General features: G+C 41.9%; 1 protein-coding gene across 1 annotated transcript in view; it reads right to left on the bottom strand.

Annotated features, from left to right (window-relative positions):
• CCDC80 (coiled-coil domain containing 80) overlaps positions 1 to 22,324 on the bottom strand; it is a 35,618-nt gene extending 13,294 nt beyond the window's left edge. The window contains exons 1-5 of the mRNA XM_080656067.1: positions 22,124 to 22,324; positions 21,587 to 21,893; positions 19,274 to 21,174; positions 11,862 to 12,018; positions 99 to 235 (exon numbers count right to left, since the gene is read on the bottom strand). Of these exons, the coding sequence (XP_080512193.1) occupies positions 99 to 235; positions 11,862 to 12,018; positions 19,274 to 21,163 (2,184 nt within the window). The 5' untranslated portion in view covers positions 21,164 to 21,174; positions 21,587 to 21,893; positions 22,124 to 22,324. The remainder of the gene's footprint in view (positions 1 to 98; positions 236 to 11,861; positions 12,019 to 19,273; positions 21,175 to 21,586; positions 21,894 to 22,123) is intronic.
• Between the last annotated feature and the right edge of the window lie 3,219 nt (positions 22,325 to 25,543).

Consider the following 25,543-nt stretch of genomic DNA (forward strand, 5'->3'; position numbering starts at 1 on the left):
ATTTGTGTTCGCTCATATCTAATAGGCTCGGTGACAAAAAATTTCAGAGCTGCTGTCGTAAGGAATGGCACCACATTATCCAAATCAAGAACCCATACCTTGACTCTGAGGTCCATGTCTGTTAGCACCATGAAGAAGTCATCATAGGTCATTCCATACTCTCTCCTCAGCTCGCTGATGAGATGCTGGTCTACCAAGTCCTCATTATCCACCACTTGCATGGGTTTCTCATTATCTTAAAGCAAATGAAATGTGAATTAATATGGTGTGACAAGATAGAAATCAAAAGAAACAAATGGGTAGAAGCTCTGGGCCTCCATCCAGAGTTAATTAGAACAGCTTTCATTAGTTGCACATATTTGACTAACATTTGGTTTAAATAAAAATTTACAAAGTGAATGAATAAATAAATTCATTTTGAAAATCGCTCTTCTAAAGATGACCAAGCTCCATCTCTGCCCACCTTGGTTAAAGTAAATCATTAGGAGCAAAATGAGAGACTGCTGAATCATCCCTGCAAGAAGCCTGCCACCTCACCCAGGATGAGTCATCACCCTGACTCACCAGGGAAGCAGGCCAGGTACTTTTAAGTTTTACTTAATTTTAAAATTTATTTTTGTTTTAGCTATTTATTTATTTAAGTCTAAAATCTGGGTCTGTTCCTCCCTTTTATTATACAATCACTTTGGGAATCAGTGAACCATCTCATTGCTATAGAGAAAAAGGAAAAGTCTATGTTCAAGCCTAGTATCAAGTTCACCTGGTACTTGAAAAGAGTCAAACTATTCATAATCCAAAATTTCCAAGTCAATATAATTTTAAGAACAGTGTTACTGAACTTAAGGAAGTTTTAACCATTATCTATTTGTTTTCAAATATTAAGTCTTAAAAATAAATTATTATAATTCAGAATGGTTCCTGAAGGTGCCACTGGGTTAATAAGAAGTATGAAAATGGCAACTCCTATGTCTGGAAAGCATTTTGGAAGTGAAAGGACAGCTTTATTTACTTATTCTCTCCCATACAAGTCACAGTGTTTCCTTCAACCCTACTAAAATTTTTATCTGCAAAATAAGCCCTTGTATTTTTTAATGTAAAAATTTAAACTTAACAAATATGTGATTAATAGATATATTAGTGAAGAGAATCTATCAGTTGTTATTAACATTGCCAATGAATTGTAGTGCAGTAGAAGCAATCACCATTTTGCAGATACTGAAGTTATATAGCTTGAGTACCATTGACCATCACTCTTGTATTTATTTTTTAAAGGGACAATTATAATTTAACTATCACTTTTGTTTATTTGATTAGTTTCGTTGAAAGTATATAAACAAGAAACTTGATTTCTCCCAAGTAGATCAAAATGAGAGAGGAAATAATCTATTTTCCTTCCCAAATCATAATGGTTCTTTATGGATATGGTCCAAAGGCATGGAACCTACATGAAGACCAAACGCTGTTTACAAAATGAAAAATAATATACCTCATACATATAAACTATTTTAGATGCACATTTTGCTCTCATTCATAAACATAAATCAATTTAAAAGAATTGCTAGATCTGTGTTATTTATTTATTTATTATATCTCATTGAGTAAAAAAACCTAGTTGCAGAATAAAATGTATAGTATGACTTTATTCTTCATTAAAAGGAAACAAGACAAAAGATAATACATCCACATATGAATATGCACAGGAAAAGGTCCAGCAGGACATACAGCTGTTAACAATGGTTGTGAGGAGAAGCAGGTGGTTCTGGTGATCTTGGCTGGGCTTTTTTTGGGATATTGACTATTTTAAGCTGGTTATTTTTAAGAAATAAGACTCAGGAAGAAACTTTTACCTTCTCCCTGCCAGGGGTGGGCAAACTTTTTGACTCGAGGGCCACAATGGGTTCTTAAACTGGACCGGAGGGCCGGAACAAAAGCATGGATGGAGTGTTTGTGTGAACTAATATAAATTCAAAGTAAAGGAGCGGAGGGGAGAGCAAGAGAACCGGATAGAACAGCCGGATCCGTGGCGTAGTTTGCCCACGGCTGATTTAGACAGAGGGCCTGCTCCAGGAAGGGAGATACCATCACAGATAAATGTAGTTTAATATAAACTAGGTGTGATGGAAATGAAGGAACCTAGTTAGGCCTGTTTGATCAAAATCTTTTCTGGGTCCCATTATTAAAGTTGGCCCAACAAAAGTTTTTTATCAAAAGTTTGCTTTACCATCTTCATGTAAATTGCCTTCCTGCACTTTGAAGTCTCAAACCACTCCTGCTCAATTTGTCTCTGGATCCTATATTCATATGGAACCCTTGTATGTACATAAGTAATAAGTTTGGTCATTTTATCCTGTTAATCAGTCTCTAGTTATTTTGATTATCAGGACTTAAGAACTTAGAAGGATAGAAGGAAAATTATTTTTCTGCTCCTACTGTTGCCTCTGGAGAGTGGGGAGAGGTAGGGTAGAAACTTTCATTATTTACTCTATGCATGTCTATAATTATTTATATTTTAACATGAAACATATTTTACTTAGTGATTAGAAAGAATTAATAACGAGAAAAAGATCATTTAAAAACTGATTTTCAAAATGCCCTTAACAATTTCTTTTCTGATTCTAAGATTTTACAAACCAGATTTTATCTCGAACTTAGGAATTACTACTTTTAATTCCCAACACACATTCATTTTTGTTTTTGTTCATTAAACAAAATACTTGTCTCTAGTGTCCTGAACTGATTCTGTTTTGGGTGCTGGATTCAGAAATAAGTATGCTTCAAGAGAGTTCAAGTTCCTAATCAGAATAAAAAGTAGACTATTAGCATTTACCTAACAGATAAAATCACAAAAACCATTGAGTGGCTGAGACAGAAGGAAGTTGGAGATTATAGCAGATTTTAAAAAATGGCCCCAATTCTCCACCCCTCCCTGTACCTACTATACTCTGCCCAGTAACTGCAACTCCCTGTTATGGTGAATGGGTTGAACTCTCCTGCCTTTTGATTTTGAACTCATCTGACTTGCTTTATTAGCACAAGTAACACAAATAGAAGCTAGAAGTGAGTTTGCACATTTGGAATTGCTCTTGCCTCGACCACTGCCATGATTACATATCCACACCAGACTTCTAGAGAATAAGTCAAGTCATGTTACTCTGGTCTCATCCCAGCCAGGGCTATCCCAGATCAGCTGGCATCCAGTTGATACCTAGCCTTTATGCAAGCCCAGCCAAGATCACCAGAACCACCCAACCAACTTGTAGCTGACTGAAAATACATGAGCAAGCCTAGCCAAGCCAAGCCCAGATCAGTTAAACCCTACAAACTTGTAACTAAATGAATATCTAATGGTGTATGCCAGTGAGGTGTGCGGCTCTTTATTACATAGCCTTATTGTGTCACTAGATAACTGATATGGACATTTTCAACCCAGTCACATTATTGAGGTTGAAACTAAGGAACAGTATGTAGTGCATGCTGTAGTGAGCAGTCCAGATCCTACTTTCAGACTAAGTCTGCTGTGAATGTTAATAGCTGAGTCCTTCTAAAAAGTGCTCGTCTTAAAAAATAGCTGCCTTGCTCTAAGTTACACCCATACTAGGGAACGCCCATATTCAATGGTTGATGCAGTGTGTGTGTGTGTGTGGGGGGCGGGGGGGGGCGCTGTAGATATAAAGCTGTTCTCTTTACCTTAAAGTGAACTCTGGTGGGCCAAGCTCATTACAATTCAAATTCTCCCTTTGTCATCTAGTATCCCTCATCCCTCATTGGTATTGTTCCTGGGGATATTCCTCATTAACTTCCTGCATGCAAATCTCAAAGTCTCAGAATCTGTTTCTCAGGGAACCAACCTGTCACAGACCCCAGGGAGGGAGCAACTTGCTCAAATTCACTAAGCTAGTTAATAACAGAGTGAGGGTTAGGACTCAAATAAAATGACCTCATTCATTTCCAGTACTCTTCCTGCTTTACCAAAATATGTCACACTCAGAATGGAAAGGACCCGGGACCAAGATTTAAGGCAAACTTTGTTCTTCTAGGATGTGGCAAGAAACTAATCTCATGGTCTGGTTTCACCTTTCAACTAAAATATTTTCTGAAGTGTTTTGACTGAACATGAGAAATAAACCATTCTGCACTTCCAGACTAGAGAAATATCTACATCCCAAATGGATGTTAGAGTTGAGCAGGAGAATCTGCCAACAAAAAGCAATAAAAGCACTGACTGACACTGGATCCAACCCGGGTGGTGGCAACTCTGCGGCAAGACAGAGTCCACTTCTGGCTGACTTCTGAGTAAGGTACATGGGAGGCCAGCTCCTGTCCCAGTGGCCTGCTCTCTGCTGTGGTCTGCATTCCGTCTAAATCAGGGCTGGGTGAGCAGGAGGTTCTCTGGGAAAGCAACATAAATTTGGCAGCTTCTTGTTTTGCCAAAGCTCTGTAGTCCTTGTCAAGGGTTGCATGGCTTAGAAGCAAACATTTGCTCAGGAAGCATTCCATAAACTGTCCATCTGCTTCTGATCCAGTTGAAATGATTCACAGATTCAAGCCCATTTGGTGGAATTTGGTCATTCCACACAGCCTGCCCCAGACTTAAGAGTACTGAGGAGAGAAAGGGGGAGGGTGAACTCTGCTGTGTCCTGGTAAGGACTGGCCCTGCATGTGGGACATTTGTCTGGTTTCCCATCTTTTAGTAATTGCAACTCCAAAAGTTGGGGTCAAATTCAGGTAATAGCAAATTTCTTTATGTATTTTCTCTTCTATGTCTGACCATAGCAATGACATGCAGAAAAATTCAGCATCAATTACAACTTGTTAAACACCAATTGTCCCAGGCATTATGTTTGAAGTTTTCATCTGTGACTGCTTCTTCTCTGTAATATCCATGGTTTCTCCTCCTTCCACCCTCCCATCCCTAAGTGCAGCCCATGCCATCAATGTGTCTGGAATACTTTAGTTCCTCCCGTTGCTTTAGAAGTTCCCTATCTCCTCTAGCACTTTTTCAAAGTATAACCTACTGTCTACCTTCATCACAATCACCTTGAGTTCATATTAAAATTACAATCCTTGAATCCAGACCACTGGGATCAGAATCACTAGTAGGGAGACCCAGGAAACTGCATTTTGACAAGTTTCCTGGGTTATTGTTACACACACTAGCAGCAGAGATAAAATTCATATCCTTGGCATAGCATACAGGCCATTTAAATCCTGGACTCAGCCTGTCTTATTAGCTATCTCTTAACTCTTCTTCCATACATTATGCTCTAGCTCCCTGTTTTCAGTGTCCAGAAACATGCCTTCCCTTTCTGGCATGCTAACCCTGCCCTTGTTCACATGGGAACTCCTAATTAGCTGGGTAACTTGTCTTTACTTCACCTGTGCACTCATAACATTTTTACATTCTCTGTAATAATGCCTATCGCCTTCCAATGTAACCAATTATTTACACATCTGTCATCCTTCTAGATAGGAGCACCTCAACAATAGGAACTGAGTCTTGATCATAGATCATCTTCTAAGTTCTTGTAGCCTGGCACACACAGGCACTTGACCCAGATTTGGGAATCATGAAAATGTCCCCTAAAAAAGATACCACACAGAAAAAGAAGGTAGTGAGGGACAGAGCAAAGAAATTGAGCAATTCTGGTCTGTGTACAAAACCCACCATCAAACCCTTACACTTTCCTTTACCTTTTGAGCCTCAAACACAGCCAATCCAGTGCAATTTAAGAAAACATACTATATATATATATATATATTCATTTTTAAAAAATTTTGGTTTTCATGTATGAGGTCTTAAAATTGAATTAATAATATATATATATATATATATATATATATATAATTTTTCTGTATATTATCATGTTTTGACACTTTAAAAAGCCTGGGGAGCAACTGTCCCTCTCTGGGCTAACCAGGGAGCCGGTCTTTGAAATGCAAACTAACCAATCCAGAGCCCTAACCCCTTTTTCTGGTCCATGGAACCCAGAAGACAATATTTCTCTGCCTTAATTATTCCAGGACCAGGTACTAGGCAACTAGGGACCAACCCGACAGCCCAAAGCCCACTAAAATCATTCACATTTAACCAATGTAAAACTATTCACCATATCCTGCCTTCCTTTTTCCCATGGAAACCCCAATTAAGACCGTGGCCTGGACTCTCTCCTCACTCTTGCTTCTGCTTCCCCACCAAAACCTGGTGTTTTTCCTGTGGCCCTGAGAGGCATGCTGCAGCTTCCTCTCTGGAACCTGTGAGTAGTAAATTCTATTTTCCATTGACATTCCAGTCTATTAAATGCCATTCAGTATGCCGCACTATTCACCATCAGACCTTAATAATGTCCTGGGGTAACATATAACATAAATGAAATATACTTACACGGCATTTAAAATGTGACTATTTTATTCAAGAAGTCAGTAGGAGCCAAAGGTCTCTCTGTTGTACTTTGGATAAATCTGGAGAGTAAGACTCCAGTAGATGCTAAATTGCTTTTATCTCAAGAGTATTGCCAGGATTGCTGAGCAGTCAGTGGTAGGTTATTTCAGTTCGGATAACCTTGGCCTCCAGCTATGGGATTTACTTCCTTTTAACTGGAAACAGATCAATTCAAATGACTCTGTAGTTGATCTGCTTGCTCCTATTTTACTCCGTGAGTGGTGAGTGGTCGTTTGCCTGCTTATCATCAGTCATTGTAGGAGGAGTGACTGGGTTACACTGATGGATGGGACTAGCCTGGCCATTCCTGATCACAAAGCTGCTGCTCTCACTTGGTCCCTGAATAGAGTAACCTGTTCTATATATGAAGAATGGGTCCTGCCAGGTACTTTTCTATCCTGCACACTAACGCTACCAAAACTTAAAAGTTATTTATAATTTATTTGGAAAATATATTCCAACATCTTTAGTGATTTCACATAGTTTAGCAAATAAAGTTTGGATTCTTTGTCCTGGTAAAATGTGGCGCCAACCTGCATTTCCAGCCCCCTCTTCCCTTCTACACCCAATCTTCTGCTCTAGACCAAACCTAGCTGCAAATCAGAATCACTTGAGCATCATTTTTTAAAAGAAATCTCTCCTGGACCCCATTTCCCAACTGAGTCAGTATCGTGGAGTGAGGAGGGGGCCTGAGAGTCTGAGTTTTTAGTACCAATCTAATAGAAAAATGGGTAAAGGACACTAAAAATAAAATATAAATGCTGCTTAATTATATGAAAAGGTGTTCAGTCACATTCATAAATAGAGAAATGCCACCCAACACTACACTACAACACCATTTTTCACATACCACATAGGCTAAAGTCACTCACAAGTTTGACTATATACTCCATGGAGAGTTTTGGAGAAGCAGTTATACATTGCTGATGGGACTGCAAAAAGATATACTTGTATAGAGAGAAATATGTTCTTACCTACCAAAACGAAATACATTTTCCATTTGGTCCAACAATCCTACTTCTACAAATCTACTGTAAAGATATACCCATATACATAGAATGACAAATGTATGAGGTTATTAATTGTGAAGCTGTTTATAAAAAATACTGAAAAAATCCAAGTGTTTATCAACAAGGGGACTAAAATAAACTATGGTAGAATAAATCTCACAATGGCTTCATAAAGAATGTGAAAGATCTCTATAAATTCAAAAGGAAAGATCTCTAGGAAATATATTTAATTGAGAAAAGCAAAACAGTATATGTTATATACTATATTTTGTATTAAAAGAAAGGGAATATAGGTATTTATATTTATTTGTGTTTGCACAAAGACGTACTAAATGAACAAATAAGAAATCATAAAAATACCTATGGGAGCAGGAGTAACAGAGTAAAGGGGCCAGAAATGGGTATCAGACTTATTTGTGTATATCTTTTTATGACCTCTGAGTTTGGAATAAAAAACAATGTATCATTAAAACAATTTAATAAAAATCAAAAGAACCTTGATAGAGTCATCAGGTACCAAAAAAATTTACTTAGTTTCAAGGCACCTCTGTTAAATCAACCCACTTTTAAAAATTCTGCTATTTATAATACCTTCTCTGATGGGGGCACCACATTCTTCAAACACTTCAAGCATTTGACTTATGAGGTACTTTACACTTCTTGATTGTCAGGGGCTGATCTTGACCCTGATACACTGGATGCTAGAGGCAGCTGAGGGTAGTGGAATGGGATGACTAAACAAGTTAGGAGACAGCCTCTCTAGCCCGTAGGGCACAGAGTGATTGATAATCGAAGACTAAATAAACAGAGAAGGACACTGCAGCCAGTGTCTAGAAATCTGTTCACTCACCCAGCCTTGCTTCCCAGCACAGGGTGACAGGGTCTAGAGAAGGCAGCTGCCAGACAGTGTCACCAGTGATGAAAGGAGGAGTTGGGGCAAAGGGTCAATTTTTCAGGTACTCCTGAGGGAAAGCAGCGTTTCTGCATTTTTATGGATCCTGGTGGTTGTGAAACTTGTCCTGAAAGAATAATTCTCTTCAACAGGATCCAAATCAGAGAGTATTTTATGTTGAAATGTATTCTTTTATACTCATAAAAGTTTGGGATTTTTTAAAAAGAAATTCACCTATGAATTCCATATTCCATCCTAGATCAATATTTTATTTTATTTTTTAAAATATATTTTTATTGATTTCAGAGAGGAAGGAAGAGGGAGAGAGAGATAGAAACATCAATGATGAGAGAGAATCATTGATCGGCTGCCTCCTGCACTCCCCTTACTGGAGATCAAGACCGCAACCCAGGCATGTGCCCTTTACTGGAATCGAATCCAAGACCCCTCAGTCCCACTGAGCCAAACCAGCAAGGGCCTACATCAACATTTTAAATGTCACTAGCAATTAAGAATGCTTTTATGTGTTAGGTCATTCTAAAGCCTCCTATATAACACTCTAGGCTGGCAAAAGCAGATGGGCTTAATGCTGCACTGGAATTTGCTCAAGCCTGGATAAGTTTGTTAAGCTGATGCCTGAAATCTTCAGGTAAGTTTCCTGGTATTTGTAGGTCTATCATCTATAGTTCACATACATTTAAGAAGATCGAGCAGGTGGGAGGACAGCTCATACTGGAATTGTATGTGGTCCTCTGCTTTTTAGGACCAGTAAAAGCCTGGAAGAGTACAGAGTGCTTGATTTATTTTTAAGGAAAGTAAGGCCATCTGATAGATTTCCAGCTGAAAATCGGTCAAGGCTGGAGTTTGGTTCACTGAGACCATGAAGCACGCCAATTCCTACTTTCCCATGGCTGACTCCCAGTCTTGGCTGAAAGTACTACGGCCTTTCCCATAAGGGTAACCTGGGACATGACACAAAGACAGAAAGGCCTTCCAGGAATTAAGTGAGGAACAAGATAAAAGTACCCCAAACCATGTCCAAGCTGCCATTCAGTGACAGGCAAACACCCAAATCACAATACCTGACTTCTAATAGGACAAAAAAGAAAACCTCAGTCCCTCTACAGTTCATATTCAATCCAGATGTCTAGAAAACAGCAGGATTAATGCTAACATTTTGCCAAGGCAGCACCAGATGCTTATAACAGAACCATATAGAGGATGAGGTAGGAGACATAATTTTCCCAAACACCCCTCAAATAAGATGACAATTCTTTGTGTGAGAGTCAGTGGTTAACACATTTGACATTGGGAACACCTGGGGAAGAATTTACATCACCAGCCAGAACCCGTTCCTGCACTGGATTGAATACCTACTTCCTCTCCAGACATCTGGATCGTAATTGAGCTCACTGGCTCATGCTACTATTTGAAAATCCAGGAAGCAAATGGTTGAATCCCAGTTAACCATTGAACAAATGCCTTTGGGGTATTATCACCAGGAGTAGTAATACAGCCTAACCTTGCAGAGCAGTTGTGAGGGTTCACTGTCAACATTCTGTAAATAGCAGAAAACGATTACAAGTATTTTTCAATTATAGGTGCTCTACTCCCTATGACAGCTCACTGATCTCCAGATGCCTGCCAGAACCGACGATGGTGATGATGACCACAGTAATAGTGCTCATTATGTGATGGCTATTTACATACATTGCCTTATTAAATCCTCACCGTAGCCTGGAAATACAGACAACTATGTTCTAAGCTGAGAATTAGGGAGTAGCTTGGCCCAAGATGTTCACACAACAAAGAGGCAGTGACTGTGTTTTTGAAATGGTTTGTTTGACTCCACAACTTCTTGGTGTCTTCTGTTTGTATGCCTGTTGTTTCAGTTAAGGTAAGAACATTTAGTTGTTGTTGTTCCCCCTACCAAACACACACACACAGCACATCCACAGATAAATCACTGATCCTCAATGGTTTAGGGTGGGACATTGGGAAGGACGCTTTTAATTTTCCTTTGGATCTATGTCAGGAGGGGAAGGTGGGCTAATGAAAGAAAATGTATAACTGAAACTTCCTACCTGAATACATTCTAGAGATCTACTGTACAACATGTGCCTAAGGTTAGCAATACTGTACTAAGAACTTAAAAATCAGGTAAGAGGGTCGATCTCATATTGTGTTTTTACCACAATAAAAATATGACTTAGAAAGCTAGACCATATTAAAAACCAAACTGACATTATCATGACATAATTACGACTATGTATTCAATTATACTAAGATCACATGACAGAAAAATCTGTGAGCTAATGTGTTATATGTATTGAAGTTAAATGTTAACTAATGGGGAAAGTCTGTTTTACATCCTTTCAGATGTTTTCAGATGTAATGTATTTTATGAAAAACATACAGAATATATAAATGGTAGAACAGGAAGTATTTTCTTTATAGTTAAATGAAAATAAAAAAGTAGACAAAGCATGTAAGAAAAAGGTTTTTAAAAATAAAACCCCTGCCCTAGCTGGTTTGGCTCAGTGGATAGATTGTCGGCCCTCGGAATGAAGGTCCCAGGGTTGGATTCTGGTCAAGGGCATACAGGCCCAATCACTGGCCCTCTAGGTAACTAATTGATTAGTCTTTCTCACATCCATGTTTCTCTCTGTGTCTCTCCCCCTCCCTTCCACTCTCTCTAAAAAATCAATGGAAAAATATCCTCAGGTGAGGATTAACTAACTAACTAAAGTCCTAGAGATGTAATAATTAGAGAATAAATAGGTGGGGCAGATTTGGGGCTTCTGACTCTGAGGCTTAACTACTCACAGCAAGTCTTTCAGTGTTCCCCGGGGAACTGCAATGAGTTAGATCTCAGCTGCCCAATGACACTTCAAGAGTCCCACACGCATCATTGATATGAAAAATTGCAAAAACTCTACATTCAGCCAAATTCTTCTGCTCTCCAAAAGGACTTGGGCATAGTTCAGTCCTTATTTCAGTGACTTTTCATTTATCTTAACAGCTTCTTTCAGCCCTGGTTAATTCCCTCCCCAGCCTTGCCAGACTCAAGTAGTTCAAGGATCTGGCAGGTCCCCGTCTGTGAGTGATTTGCCTGCAGCATGAAGGCTGCAGGAAGATCAGATGATGTTACTCACAGGCAAGAAGACTCAGAATCCAGAAGAAAATTTCTGAATACCTTTCTGGTTCTCCCCCTGCTGTATTACTTGTCTCTTTTTTCTCCACCTTACTGGCTTTCAAACCATAGAGTACTTGCATATTTTTCATTTAAAGTGCCAAAAACTTAAACCAGAACCATCGGAAATGGTTATGCAAATAAACCTTAGGCACAACTAAACTTTGTTGCCAAAGGAAAGAGCCCTCTGGATATCTGAAGTTTCCTGTGATTCCCCACCAACCTCTCCCATACAATTTGTCCCACCTTAGCTAACATAAATATATAATTATATTAAATATATAATTAAATGGTTAAGAGAAATATAATTAAAATGGTTAAGAGAACCTAGCTGGAAGTGGTCGATTTTCATGGTGCTGTTGTTGACAGGGCCAAAGATGGTGATCACAGAGATTTTCCTGGTGGCCATCTTGCAGAAACTTTCCAGATATTCATCTCGCTGTTGCACATACATGTTGTTCTCAACCTTAGGAGCGGTGATCAGCTGGAGGTGGGCGAAGGCAAGCAAATATTAATTCATACCGATAGTTTTACACTGAGGCAAAATCCAAAGGGATGACTTGGAATAGAGGGTTGGTAGTGACTTGACACCAAAACTAAATTAAACTAAGTTAAGCTAAGCTAAACTAAGCTAAACTAAACTAGACTATATGGTTTTGTTGGACAGTTAATATAATTAGGGCCAAAAGATTGTTTGTAAAGGGTTTTTATTTTTAAATGGCTTCAGGAAGCTTAGATTTTCTCCTCATTTCTACTATTTACATTCTTTACTAGTGTCCATGTGTCTTGGTTTTCTCACTTGTGAACTCTGCACAGCAGAACTTGTGTAAGACTGTTGTGCGCACTGCATAAATACTTGGCATGTAAAAATTGCCTGACAAATCTTCCTTATCCTAATTGGCTGCTATGACATTTGTGAATTGAGTGGTTACTACTATTATTTCATGTCTCACAGGGTTGAGAGAGTTTCATAGCCAGGCCTTGGGCACTCTGGAACAATTGATGGCTGATGTCTGCTATGAACACTGTCCACTCATCATTTGCTAACTCATCACTGGGCTCAGAAGTCAGCCTTTATACATGTTATCCCATTTGACGACATTCAAATATATCAGCCACTTCTCTACTTGCCCATCTAACCTTATAAAATAATTCTGAAGTCTGTCACATGGCATTTCTCAGGGGGGAAGTTACCATATTGAAACCTCTTTCAAATTCTTTCTCAAAACAGTTAATATCCGGTCCCAGCTTGATTCTGCTGTTTATTTTTCTCCATCAGAGATGTTTATTGCTTCCTGAAGGCTTTCCCTTCTAAGAATTGTCTATGCTTGACAAAATACTATCCCTCATGGAAATCAAGATGTGTTCAATAACTTTAGGGTGGAACATTAACAAAGGTTTTCTGGGATAAAGTTATATCGTTTTCTCAAATTGTTATTTATTTTAAGTAGACATGATTTCATTTATTTTTTATTTTGTGTTTATAAGCCTGTTTAGTTGGACATGATGGGTAGAATATGCTTGTTTAAGAAATGTAATTTTCCAAAAGGAAAAATAATCAGATTTATTCATTGATTCTACTTAGCCTTAAAAAAGACTTAAGGTGGCTATAAAAAGAGATAGTAATGGCATTTTGGGTTTGTTTGTTAGTTTTTAATTAGCTAGATGACATCTGAAAATATTTGCTTAGGTGTTTATGGTAACCGAAATCTTGGAAGTTTTATTTTCAGTTGGGATGTTTTATGTTTTTCTTGCTGGTTATTCTTTGCTTACAAATACACTATTTTGAGATAAATAAAGTGAATGTTTAAGTGAGAATACAACATAGTCAAAACAAAGGTAAGATTTAGTGGTTATGATTTTGGACTTCCTACCCTACTCTAAATGAAGGATAAGCCCATGATTAGAATATGTTTAGAGGAGTCTCTAGGGCACAGTTGCTCAGAGGCTAAATGACTGATAATTACCTGCCTCTATAATTTCAAATCCATACATAGACTCCATTTTATTCATCTCACACTTTGTCATGAACCTTTAAAGTCCATGGACAGACCATGATATGACAGGATTTCAAGAGTCCTCAAAATGCTCTCTGGTCTTCTCCCCCTTGTACATGCCAAATAATTGAGAATTTCACAGGATATATACAGAACCTCATCATCCCATCTGGAAGTTTCTCCCAGGGATCTGTGAACACAGTAGTCTTAGGCCAATGGATACTCAGTAGGAATCACACTATAATAAACCAGGAGCTCTAATAATGTTTATTTTCACCTTGGGACCTTTGCCCAAGGGTGCCTTAACCCATCTTGAGGTGACATTCATCTTTCATGACTCATTTCCCAGTTTCTGGCACTCAATGATCTTGCCCTAGGTTCTCTCTTGCTAACCTTTCTTCCTACTCTCCTTTATGTGCCCTCTTCACCCATAGCCAGACCATTCCAAATTACGACATGAAAGAAATCTTATCAGAGTGGCACAGAGAAATGGTGATTATAGTCAAAGTTGGAGGGCCTGCATTTTAATCCTCATTCGACCCCTGGCTTCCATGTAGCCTTAATAAAAGGTCATTTAACCTTTTGAACCTTACTTAGTTTTCTCATTTTTACAGTGAAACAACTTCCCTGCCAACCTCACAAAATAGTGAGAAAACTGAGCAAAATAAATAAAAAGATGTGTGTAAGGCTGTGTGTACCCAAGTACTATACATGTATGTCGCTTCTGAATAGTTCACCCACATTCCTTCCTCTGCCTTGGCCTATATTGCCCCTCCCACCCAGAAAACCCTCTGGTCTCCTCCAACTTATCTGATGCTGAGACATTCTTCAAATGCAGCATCCTCCCTAAAGTCTTTTCTATTTCTCAATGATCACGTCTTCCTTTTAATTACTGTTCTTAGAGTCTGCCCTGTTCACTTGGAATTTATGAATTACCTTGATTCACTATTATATTTTATGCTTATGGCACTGAAGCCCCAGCCCCTACCACTGCTGTGCCCATGGTTAGTAGGAGAGCAAACTCTGGCCCACGTCCCTCAGGTTACATGGGTCATTCCAGCCAGGAGAGGGGAGCCACTCAGAAACACAGTGGTCGCCTGCCTATGAGTGTCTAGCTGCAGCCCACAAACCAGTTGGTTTAATCTGTTCCTCAAGTTCACATCAGGGAAAGTAGAAGAGGCTGATCATCTGAATATATTTTAAGATTTCTTTTTCTGTGTTTTGACATCTCCATCCAATTAATTTTCTAGTTTGGCAGTATTTCAAGCAGTACTTAAAATGGTAACCATTTCCAATCCCTTCTTCCTAAAGAGAGCATCCTAGGACTTCTCAGTAAACATCATTGTCTGGTACTTGGCTTCTTTACAGTTTTTTGGCGATAAATCAGGGCATGTCTCTTAAATTTAGAACTGTGTTGTGGTTCTTTTTATGTTTCTGTTCCAACAGTGTGTTGGCACAAGGAGCCTCAGAGTATAATGAAGCCAGTTTACATTAATAAAGGGAGTGAACAGGAATGGGAAATGCTAGGGGGGAAGTATTTTAAGTCTCAGGTTATTCTACATATTGTGTTAGGCTAAAAACACTAGATATTTATGAAATTCTGAAAAATAGCACTTAAGGTAGCAGTCTGTCTTAGTAAACCAGAACTTTATATCCTTTTCTAAAATTAAATCAATTAAGTATATTGCTATTCTAATATCCAGATTTCTGAAGTAAGGTTGAAAGTATCAACCCACTTGAATTACCAGAGCTTCAAAGAATGCTTAAACTTGAACTTGAATCTCTGCAATTCAGCACTACGAGGCCTCTTGTCAATTGACAAGTAGGTAGATTCTTGGCACAAAATGATGGTTTGACAGCTACACTCCACATAGTCCAATGTTTAAGTGATAAACAGCTTATCTATATTCTCACCATTGTCACCCCCACACTGACACCAGCCAGTCTGAGGGATTAGGTTAACTGGGATTCAATCTATTGTTCTTGACTGACTGCCGGGAAAGCCAGCCAGTTGAAGTGCAGAGAATTAGCTGGGTATTCAAGGCAGAAATTCTACATTGGTGCTTCGCACAAATGTTGACAACTGATATGCCTTACCATTTATCTGAGTAATTTAAGGTGTGAGATGAATTTTTAAATATCTGTGTTCGAATAATTAACAGGGAAGTTTCCCCTTCACGTTAGCAGTGGCCGGCAAACTCATTAGTCAACAGAGCCAAATATCAACAGTACAACGATTGAAATTTCTTTTGAGAGCCAAATTTTTTAAACTTAAACTTCTTCTAATGCCACTTCTTCAAAATAGACTCGCCCAGGCCGTGGTATTTTGTGGAAGAGCCACACTCAAGGGGCCAAAGAGCCGCATGTGGCTCGCGAGCCTCAGTTTGCCGACCACGGCTTTATGGCATATGCCCCATATTCACTCCACAGGAATGGGGGAGTGGCTTGAGCATGAGCTTTAAAATCAGACATACCTGAGTTCTAATTCTGGCATTGCCATATAATAACTGTTCACCTTGGGAGCCTCAACCTCTCTAAGCTTCTGTTTCCTTGTCTGTAAAACGGAGTTAAGTCTTTATTCATGGGATTGTCATGAAAAATTAAACTGCACAGTCTCAAATAGTCCCTGGCAGGACGTGCCCCTTTTCTTTGACAGACTGAGAGGCAGGGGGTTTGAAGAAATGACCTCAGGCCCAAGAAGAGGACACCTGGGTCCTCCTGAAGCTCCTTTGAAGGCTTCTAGGGTGCTGTTCACCCAGCCACAACCTCTACCATTGCTGCCAGTGCTTCTCTAACTAATTGCTTAAGTAGAGGTTATGTTTTCACATCTAAAAAATGATATTAATAAATGCAAAGCATTGGGGGTTTGTGATAAATTGTAACAGGGTACCAGGTTACTGAAACGTTGGAAAGATAAGCTCAAAGGCCAGCACAGTTTCTTGGAATTCAAACCTCATTTAAGTTTGAGCTCACTTGTTAGACTGAAGCCAGTTAGAGATATATGTCGTCAGCTGTACTTGAACAAAATGCAAAGCCTTAATGAATATTAATTGAATCTCCAGCTTCCTGAATAACATCAGCCATGTTGGGTGGGGAAAATGAGTGGAAAAACGATCAATGGCACCAACTATGTCTTTCACCCAGAAACACAAGTCTCCTCTCTGTCTGGTCAAACAGTCTTTTCTCTCCATCTTTCGATATTGCATCATGTTTATTTCATCTTGTCTTTTCTAATCCATTCTTATTTTAGATGTCATTAGCTATTTAGAAAGCACAGTTCTGATACAATCATCAGCTGAGCACACGGGGATTACTAGACTGAAATGCCTCTTGTTGGGGCTTTCTGTGTAAAACAAACCCAGTCCTCTTACCAGCCACCAAGAGCAACGTTGCCATGAGCAATCCCAGCTGGTTTCTGTTTTGCCTCACATGACATCAGCAGAAGCTGTCATCTGAGTTTCATTTGCTAGAAATTTATGATCAGGGATACTGTTAAAAGCAGAAAAGACCCAGCTGGGCTTTCAAATCTCTGACTAAGGGAGTGGAGAGAAAGGGAGGGAAATAAAAGGCATGACTAATACTAGGGATATGTATAAAAACCCTTTTCTTTTGACTCATAAACTAGCGGTAATGGAAGTATTTACCCATAGGTGCACAATTACAATCCTGACAGTTTATCCATAATTATTTTCGCCTGGTTAAAACCTGACCACGAGGAACACTTTGCCTGCCTTGTTGGCTAAATGGCAGGATTGGGTGGTATTCTTTAGCAGGCTGGACAAAGTCCCAGGTACTCAGGATGAGGGCAACAGAGCACACCACGAATGCTTTCTCCCAGCCCAAAGAGAGCAGTTTCTCCCCCATGGGTTCTCTAGCAAACCATTCAAGTACCAGGTAGGGTTCTACTCTGAAATCAGTGATTCTTTTGGTTCTACTGGAACTTTTCCATTTAAATTTATATACTCTGGGAATAATCAAGTAGTTGTTAAACTACTCTGGCAACCTATCCTCTGCTACCCTTAGTTTATATAGTTACTTTAAGGCTCTGGTTAAAACAAGTAACAACATACAAAAAATAACACACACACACACACACACAAAACCTCTAGAATCAATAAAAACGTGGGTTTTGTCCTAACACATAAATACACTATTGATAGGACAGCTAAGAGAATTTAGGGACATGCCCCACCCATGATAAATACCACAGGGACTCTGCTCTAAATTACACTTCAAATGCACATTTAAACTTTTTAAACCACTAAGATAGATGGGTACCAGAGTCTCTCTGGCTCAGATCATTAATTAAAATTTAGGCCAGATTGAAAAAAAAACAAAAAAAACAAAAACAACACTAAAATCCCCTCTGAGCAAAGCCCTGAGAGAAGAATGCCTAACTTGTTTGGTGGGGAAAAGGCAGGGTGTGGAGTCACCTTGTGCCTTCAGTAGGATAGATGATGCCCTCAGTGTCACAAGATGGCTCCCTGCCACCCAGGTACCTGAAGGAATCATTCTTGATGCATATCACCCAACATTAATTCCTGATCTTTTTCTCTAAATTGTATAGTACTCTTTTCCTCATGGACAGCCTGGAGTAGAACAACAACATTAAGAATCTAGGGGTAAAATCCTGGAAGAGCACTGGAAGAGTGGGTAAGGAGACTTGAAGAGGAGAAGAAACCATGTTCCCTTTGCTGATGAGAAATGCCCTTACCTTTAGGATGGGGCTAATTCCTGTCCGAAGCCCTTTTTCTGGGGTTTGACAAAATGTTGTTGTTATTCTTTGGATGGTGGCAAGTAATGGCCAAATAGATAGCTACTGAGATGTAACTGTGACACTCAATCCTACTGGCACTCAGAAAAAGAGACGAAGTAGAAGTAAGGACTGCTTGTCTCCTTACACACACACACACACACACACACACACACACACACATTCATGTTCATTTTATAGCGTCTCAGGGCAACTGACATCTGGACTCCACGTTCATATGTGTCTTTAGGGTATTGGAAATTAGAGCAATTAATCCAGCTCCTCACATTCCATCCTTTTGGCCTCTTACTGGTTGGGCAGTGATGGAAGAGACAGCCTTTAATAAAGGGATGAAGATTTCAGACAGCTGATTTAAAAACATTTATGAGGGTCACACCAAAAAGGGCCCTTCCCCACTCCCAGTCACACCTACTCTCCACCGAGGCTGCCTTACTTTCCCCTTTGAGTTTTCCAATTCTTGATATAGACCTAATAAGGGGAGAGAGGAGAAACCTTGTTTATTTCCCCATACACATGCTTCTGGTTTCTCAGATCATGAAGAGAGAAACCCTTTTCCTAAGGGTTTCAGAGTCAATGCATACCATTTTAGGAACTTCTTCATTCTGTTGTTATTCATTGAACTTAGTAAAATGGAGCTGTGTCCAGAACTATCCCTTGGAAGAGAGGAGTAGAGTTGGGGGATGGGTACTGATGGGTTTGGAGGAAGCCGGCCACCGGTGCTTCCCTGAGTTCATGTCTAAGGTTCCCTGGCCAATGGCTCTGAGTCTGTGTGAGAAAGACTCAGCATGGAAACCAAAAGGAGCTGCTGGCCCGGCTGCCCTTCCCTGACACACCTCCCGATCTTCTCCACACCGCACAGGTTCAGCCAGGGTCTGCCGTCCAGCAATGTGATTTCGGGAAAACAACACACCAAACGTGAACACGCCCCGCTCAGCCCCCAGAACAATGCCAAGGAGAAGGTTACTTACTAGGAGCCTTCGCTTGCCTTCGAAGGAGCCCAGCAGGTCGGCCACCAGCTTCTTGGGGCTCTGCGTGTGGTACTTGGTGGTGGGTTTCAGGTAGCCGTCCTGCTCTGCGGGGCCCGCTTTCTTCTTCTTGCTCTTCTCTTTCTCCGGCCGGCTCTTTTTCTCAGCCTTGTCCTTCTTCGCTTGCTTTTCACTTTTGAGCAACTTGTCCGCCTTCTCACTCTTCGCCTTTTTTTTCTTCTCCTTCTCGGGTTTCTCAAGCTTTTCGTGCTTCTTAGACTCCTTTGCTTTCTGCGGGGGGATATTCCCCACCTGCAACTCCTCCTCCAGCTGAGAGGCAGTGGGCCGGCTGGGGTCATACTTGTCCTCATACTCGTTGCTAAGGATTTTGTCTTGGGCTTTCTTTTTGGGAGGCTTCCCCTTTGCTGGCTTGTGAGGACCTGGCACCACGGCTGGGTCCCGGTGGCCGTGCTCCCGCCGGTCGGTGCGGTTGTCCCGGGAGCGGCCGGGGACCTCCCTGGTGCTGTGCTCCCAGGTGGGCGCGGGCGAGGCCGGGAGGCCCTCGGAGCTGCTGGCCTTGCCGGGCCTCCGGGTGCTCGGCGGCCTCTCCCTCGGCTGCTCCTTCCTGGGCGGAGGGTAGAGATTCTCTGAGGCCACGGCACCCCTGGCGGTGGTCACCTCGGCTGTGGCTGGGGGCCTGTGGGCATCTGAGAAGGGGTGCAGCCGGGGGGTCCAGGGCCTCTGCGTGGTCGGAAACGCCGTGGTGGTCGTGGGCCTTACAGCTACAGTCACCACCCGCGCGGTGGCCCGAGTCGCCGTGGGGACTGGAGCGGGAGGCAGGGTGGTGGCCCTGGGGGTCGGGGGCGGCGGCGGAGGCGCTGCCGTGGTGGTGGCCGGCTTTCTCAGCACCTTCACCCGACTGTCCCTGGTGGGTGGCACGTGCGCCCTCCGCAGGTCTTCCTTCCTCTTCTCACTGCTCGGACCCGGCCGCCCCGCGCCCCCGCCGCCGTTCCCCTCCTCCACCACCTGGCCCTCCACCCCCGAGGCCTTGCACTTCTGCACAAAGCCCTTCTGCCGGACCTTCTCGATCCTGCGGATGGGGCCCTGGTCGATGACCTCGTACATGGCCTCCAGCCTGACGGGGTAGGGGTAGCGCTCCTCCACCTGCAGCGTCTTCTTCAGCAGCACCATGCCGAACTTGCCCTTCTCCAGCTTCAGGAAGCTCATCAGCTTGGGGATGAGGCCGGGGTCCAGGGGCTGCTCCAGCACGCGGCCCTCGCTGGTGATCCTCCGCACCTTGCCGCCCTCCTCGCCCGCCTGGTGGAACAGCACGATCTGCTGGATGTGCCTCTCCGCCAGCTCGCAGTACACGTCGTCCTTCAGGAGGCTCATCATCAGGCGGTAGTAGCCTTCCGAGGCGTGGGGGGCCGAGATGACCCACACGCGGTTCTTCCCGGCAAAGCTGGCCAGGATGTTGGGAGAGCTGGACCCAGAGGGGAAGCGCAGCATTCTTGACCGAGCCGAGGACCCCTCATCTCGGACCATCTCCCGGGGAGAAGCCCGGGCTGCTGGTCTCCGCTCCGGTCTCCCCAGGGCCCCATGGAGGTCCGGCGGGGCTGGCGGGGCCTTTTCGTGAGCTACTCTGAGCACCGGCACACTGCGCCTTCTTTGGACAGGCTGAAGGTGTCGTTCTCCCAGCGTGGTTCTCTCCATTCCCTGAGACTTCCCCGTGTGCCTCAGCAGCCGCGTTGGCCTTCTGTGCACTGGGGAGACCAGAGGCGCTCTCTGCCCTCCATGGCTCCCTCCATTCACAGCCTGGGGGTGGGGTTCTGACCCACACACCAGCCACATGGCCACCAGCATGGTAAAACTGGGTCCCATTCTCCATGTCATTGTGCAATCCACTTTGAGAGGCAGCGAGGTCAAAGACAAAAGGGGAGAGGAAGGGGAGAAAAGAAAGAAAATTATTTAATTGCAAACAGCTGGGCATTTTCCCTTTCTCCAATTTGGTCAAAGACTGGGGGAAGGGGTGGTTAGAGAAGAATAAGGAGGGAGGTCAGGGAATGGAAAATAGGATGAGATCCTGTTACTTTTAAGCCCCTATAATTTGTCAGCACTTAGCAGAGACAGTTACCTTAAGCAGGAAACCCAACTCGGTGCCCCATTCAGCCTGCTCGCACCCTTTCATCTGACTCTCTGGTGCTCCAGAGAAAATGCACACTGAGCATATTAATTATGACAAGAACCTCATTTCATTTCTTCAAACAAGCAACAAAGAAGCAATCACACCAAAGACAGAAAGGATTATACACTTACACTGTGGCTCATGGAGATGGAATGCAGAGGGTTTAACAAGCAAGCTGAAGTGTGGTCCCAGGACAGGTTCCTAGATGAAATGCCTTTCCTCCCAACCCTCTGTCTCCTTTGCAAGGCTGGGGCGCGCTGCAGCTCCAGCTCCCGAAGTCGCCTGTCCTGACCTGAGGGCTCAGCGGCTCTCTTCTTTCAGGCTGTCTTTTTACCTTCTTGACAAGTAGGATGAGGTGACGGGAGCTGTCCTTTTACGTCTTTGCATCTCCATTTTTCTGTAGTTTCTGCTGGGTCTTGTCTCTGTGTGTGCCAATCCCTGTGTGGACAGACAGGAAGCCCCTGAGTCTCACTCTTTGCTCTCTTTAGAGTTCCAGGATCCTTCTTATCACCCTTTCCCCCACAGTCTGGCTTAGTCCCTTTGTTTCCGAGCGGAAAGGCACTGGGATTAATATGTTTTCCAGGCTGAGGGAAAACACAGGAATGTGATGTTGAAAATAGGCTTTTTCTCTTTTCCTGCGCCTCTCTCCTCCCTTTATTTCTCCCCACCTTTTTTCCCCTCCTCTTTTCCTTCTCCTTCGTTTTCTTCTTCCTCTGGCCTGGATTCAGTCCCAGGAATGCCAGGACAACCTCAGTTTTTATCCAAACCAAACTCAAACAACAGCAGCCACTGGAAATCAAGGAAACTTCACTAAGAATTTAACAGATCAGCAAAACACCGCCTCCTTCCCATTTCAGCACGTTGAGAGTGGACTCGGTGAGGAGGGAGAGGGCTGTTCTTTGGGTGGGGGAAAGTTTTGAAACACTACCCATCATCATAAATCACTTTAGAATAGGATGGCTGAGGACTTAACTCCTTCCATACCGAGTAATCAGGATATTCTCCCTTCCCGTCTGTACTCACACTGCACTTCGGGACGGGAAAATTCTCAGATTTCTGCATCTGGCTGCTTGATTTTCCTAGAGACAGATAATCATTTGGGTCAGGGTGCTTGGCATACACACAGAGATAGTATATATATTTATAGTTCCATGAATATATTTTTATCTTTTTCTCCCTGCTTTATGCATTTAGTTTGAGGTTGGAAAAGCCCGTGGAAAACATGACTGGGTTGTTTTTATTTTATGCTAATTGGAGATCATATTACTGTATTCTTACTCCTAGTTTTCTCCTTGGTATGGAAGGAAGCTGGTAAAAGGTTAGAAATGCAGGCAATAGCTGTTGTTCCCCTGAGACCAGTCGGCCATTGCATCAGGGGAGAGGCACAGTTCTGGATTCTGCCTAGAAATGGTAGGCTAAGACGTTCCTCAGAGGCATGAGTGAGTGTGTGTGTGTGTGTGGTGTGTGTGTGTGTGGTGTGTGTGGGGGGGGTATGTGTGTATGTGTGTGGTGTGTGTGTGTGTGTGTGTGTGTGTATGTGTGTGTGTGGTGCAGTATTTTGCTCTCCAAAAACTTCAGGTATCTACAGGGCTTTAAACAATCCTTCGAAATAGCCATATCAGGTTCCAAAGAGGGGACTTACGTAGCTCTCTGTGTCTACCTTCTGGGTCTGTCATAGGGATTCAGCTTTCAGATGGGTGGAAAGGTGCCTCAAGTTATACAAACATTTTGTCCAGCTTTTCTAAGACGATTCCATCGGTATGAATTGCCAGAAACCGTGGTGAGCCAGGATTCTCAGAATGCCCTTTGCAAACTAGGCCATGCTAATGGCGACTCTCACAGAATAAAGCCTGGTCCTCGGTTGCTACCCCTTGATGAGCCTATCTCCAATGGGTCATATGCCTTTCCTTCACATAAGCTCCCAGCACGGAATTGAAGACCTATAGGGGGTTGAGTGGAAGGCACTCAGCCCACAGCTTGAGGACCGCGGCGTGCCTAGAGGAAAGGCCCTATTCTGGAGTCCTCACAGACTCTTGTGACTGAAGCAGCAAAGGTGGGCTTCAGACACAGACCCTTTGTCCAGTCAGAGAAGGTGTTTCCTTTCATAGGCTCCACCTCTTAAGTTGATCAAATGCCTGTGCTAAGTTATACAGCAAGCATGTCAAACTTGTGGCCCACAGGCCGCATGTGGCCCACAATGAATATTTTTGTGGCCCAGCCAATATAACTGTATGTAAGAAACGTTTTAATAAAAATTTCGTATCTGCAAATCAATAATGTGCCCTAACCAGTTTGGCTCAGTGGATAGAGCATCGGCCTGTGGACTGAAGGGTCCCAGGTTCGATTCCGGTCAAGGGCATGTACCTTGGTTGAGGGCACATCCCCAGTAGGGGGTGTGCAGGAGGCAGCTGATCAATGTTTCTCTCTCATCGATGTTTCTAACTCTCTATTCCTCTCCCTTCCTCTCTGTAAAAAAAAAAAAAAAAATCAATAAACGTGATACATCACATAAACAAATTGAGAGATAAAAATCACATAATCATTTCAATTGACGCAGAAAAAGCATTTGACAAAATCCAACACCCCTTCTTGATAAAAACTCTCAACAAAGTGGGAATAGAAGGATCATACCTCAACATAATAAAAGCCATATATGAAAAACCCACAACCAACATCATACTCAATGGACAAAAACTAAAACAATTTCCCCTAAGAACAGGAACAAGACAGGGATGCCCACTCTCACCACTCCTGTTCAACATAGTACTGGAAGTACTAGCCATTGCGATCAGACAAGAAGAAGAAATGAAAGGCATCCAAATTGGAAAAGCAGAAGTAAAACGGTCCTTATTCACAGATGACATGATATTGTACATAGAAAACCCTAAAGACTCCATCAAAAAACTATTAGACTTAATAAATGAATTTGGCAATGTAGCAGGATACAAAATTAATGCCAAGAAATCTATGGCATTTCTATACACCAATAGTGAACTTATAGAAAGAGAGACTAAAAAAGCAATCCCATTTACCATCGCACCAAAAAAAAATTAAGATACCTAGGAATAAACTTAACTAAGGAAGTAAAAGATCTATATGTGAAAAACTACAGGACACTGAAAAAAGAGATAGAGGAAGATGTAAATAGATGAAAGAACATAACATGTTCATGGATTGGTAGAATCAACATCATCAAAATGTCCATACTACCCAAAGCAATCTACAGATTCAATGCACTCCCAATTAAAATACCAATGGCATATTTCACAGACCTACAACGAACTTTCCAAAAATTCATCTGGAATAAAAAAGGACCCCGAATAGCTGCAACAATCCTGAGAAAGAAGAACAAAGTAGGGGGGATCTCAATACCAGATATCAAGCTGTATTACAAAGTCACTGTTCTTAAAACAGCCTGGTACTGGCACAAGAACAGACATATAGATCAATGGAATAGAATAGAGAACCCAGAAATCGACCCAAACCACTATGCCCAATTAATATTTGACTAAGGAGGCATGAATATACAATGGAGTCAAGACAGTCTCTTCAATAAATGGTGTTGGAAAAATTGGACGGATACATGCAAAAAAAAAAATGAAACTAGACCACCAACTTAAACCATACACAAAAATAAACTCAAAATGGATAAAGGACTTAAACATAAGACGGGAAATCATAAAAATAGTAGAGGAATCCACAGGCAGCGAAATCTCAGACATATGCCAAAGGAACTTCTTCACCAATACTGCTCCTAGGGCAATGGAAACTAAAGAGAAAATAAACAAATGGGACTACATCAAAATAAAAAGCTTTTGCACAGCAAAAGAAACCATCAACAAAACAACAAGAAAGCCCATTGCATGGGAGAACATATTTGCCAATATCATCATTGATAATGGTTTAATCTCCAACATTTACAGGGCACTCATACAACTTAACAAAAGGAAGATAGACAATCCAATAAGAAAATGGGCAAAGGACCTAAATAGACACTTTTCGAAAGAGGACAGAAGGAAGGCCAAGAGACATATGAAAACATGCTCAAAGTCACTAATTATCTGACAGATGCAAATCAAAACAACAAT

Source organism: Plecotus auritus, assembly GCF_963455305.1.
Source record: "Plecotus auritus genome assembly, chromosome: 2".
Lineage (NCBI taxonomy): Eukaryota > Metazoa > Chordata > Mammalia > Chiroptera > Vespertilionidae > Plecotus > Plecotus auritus.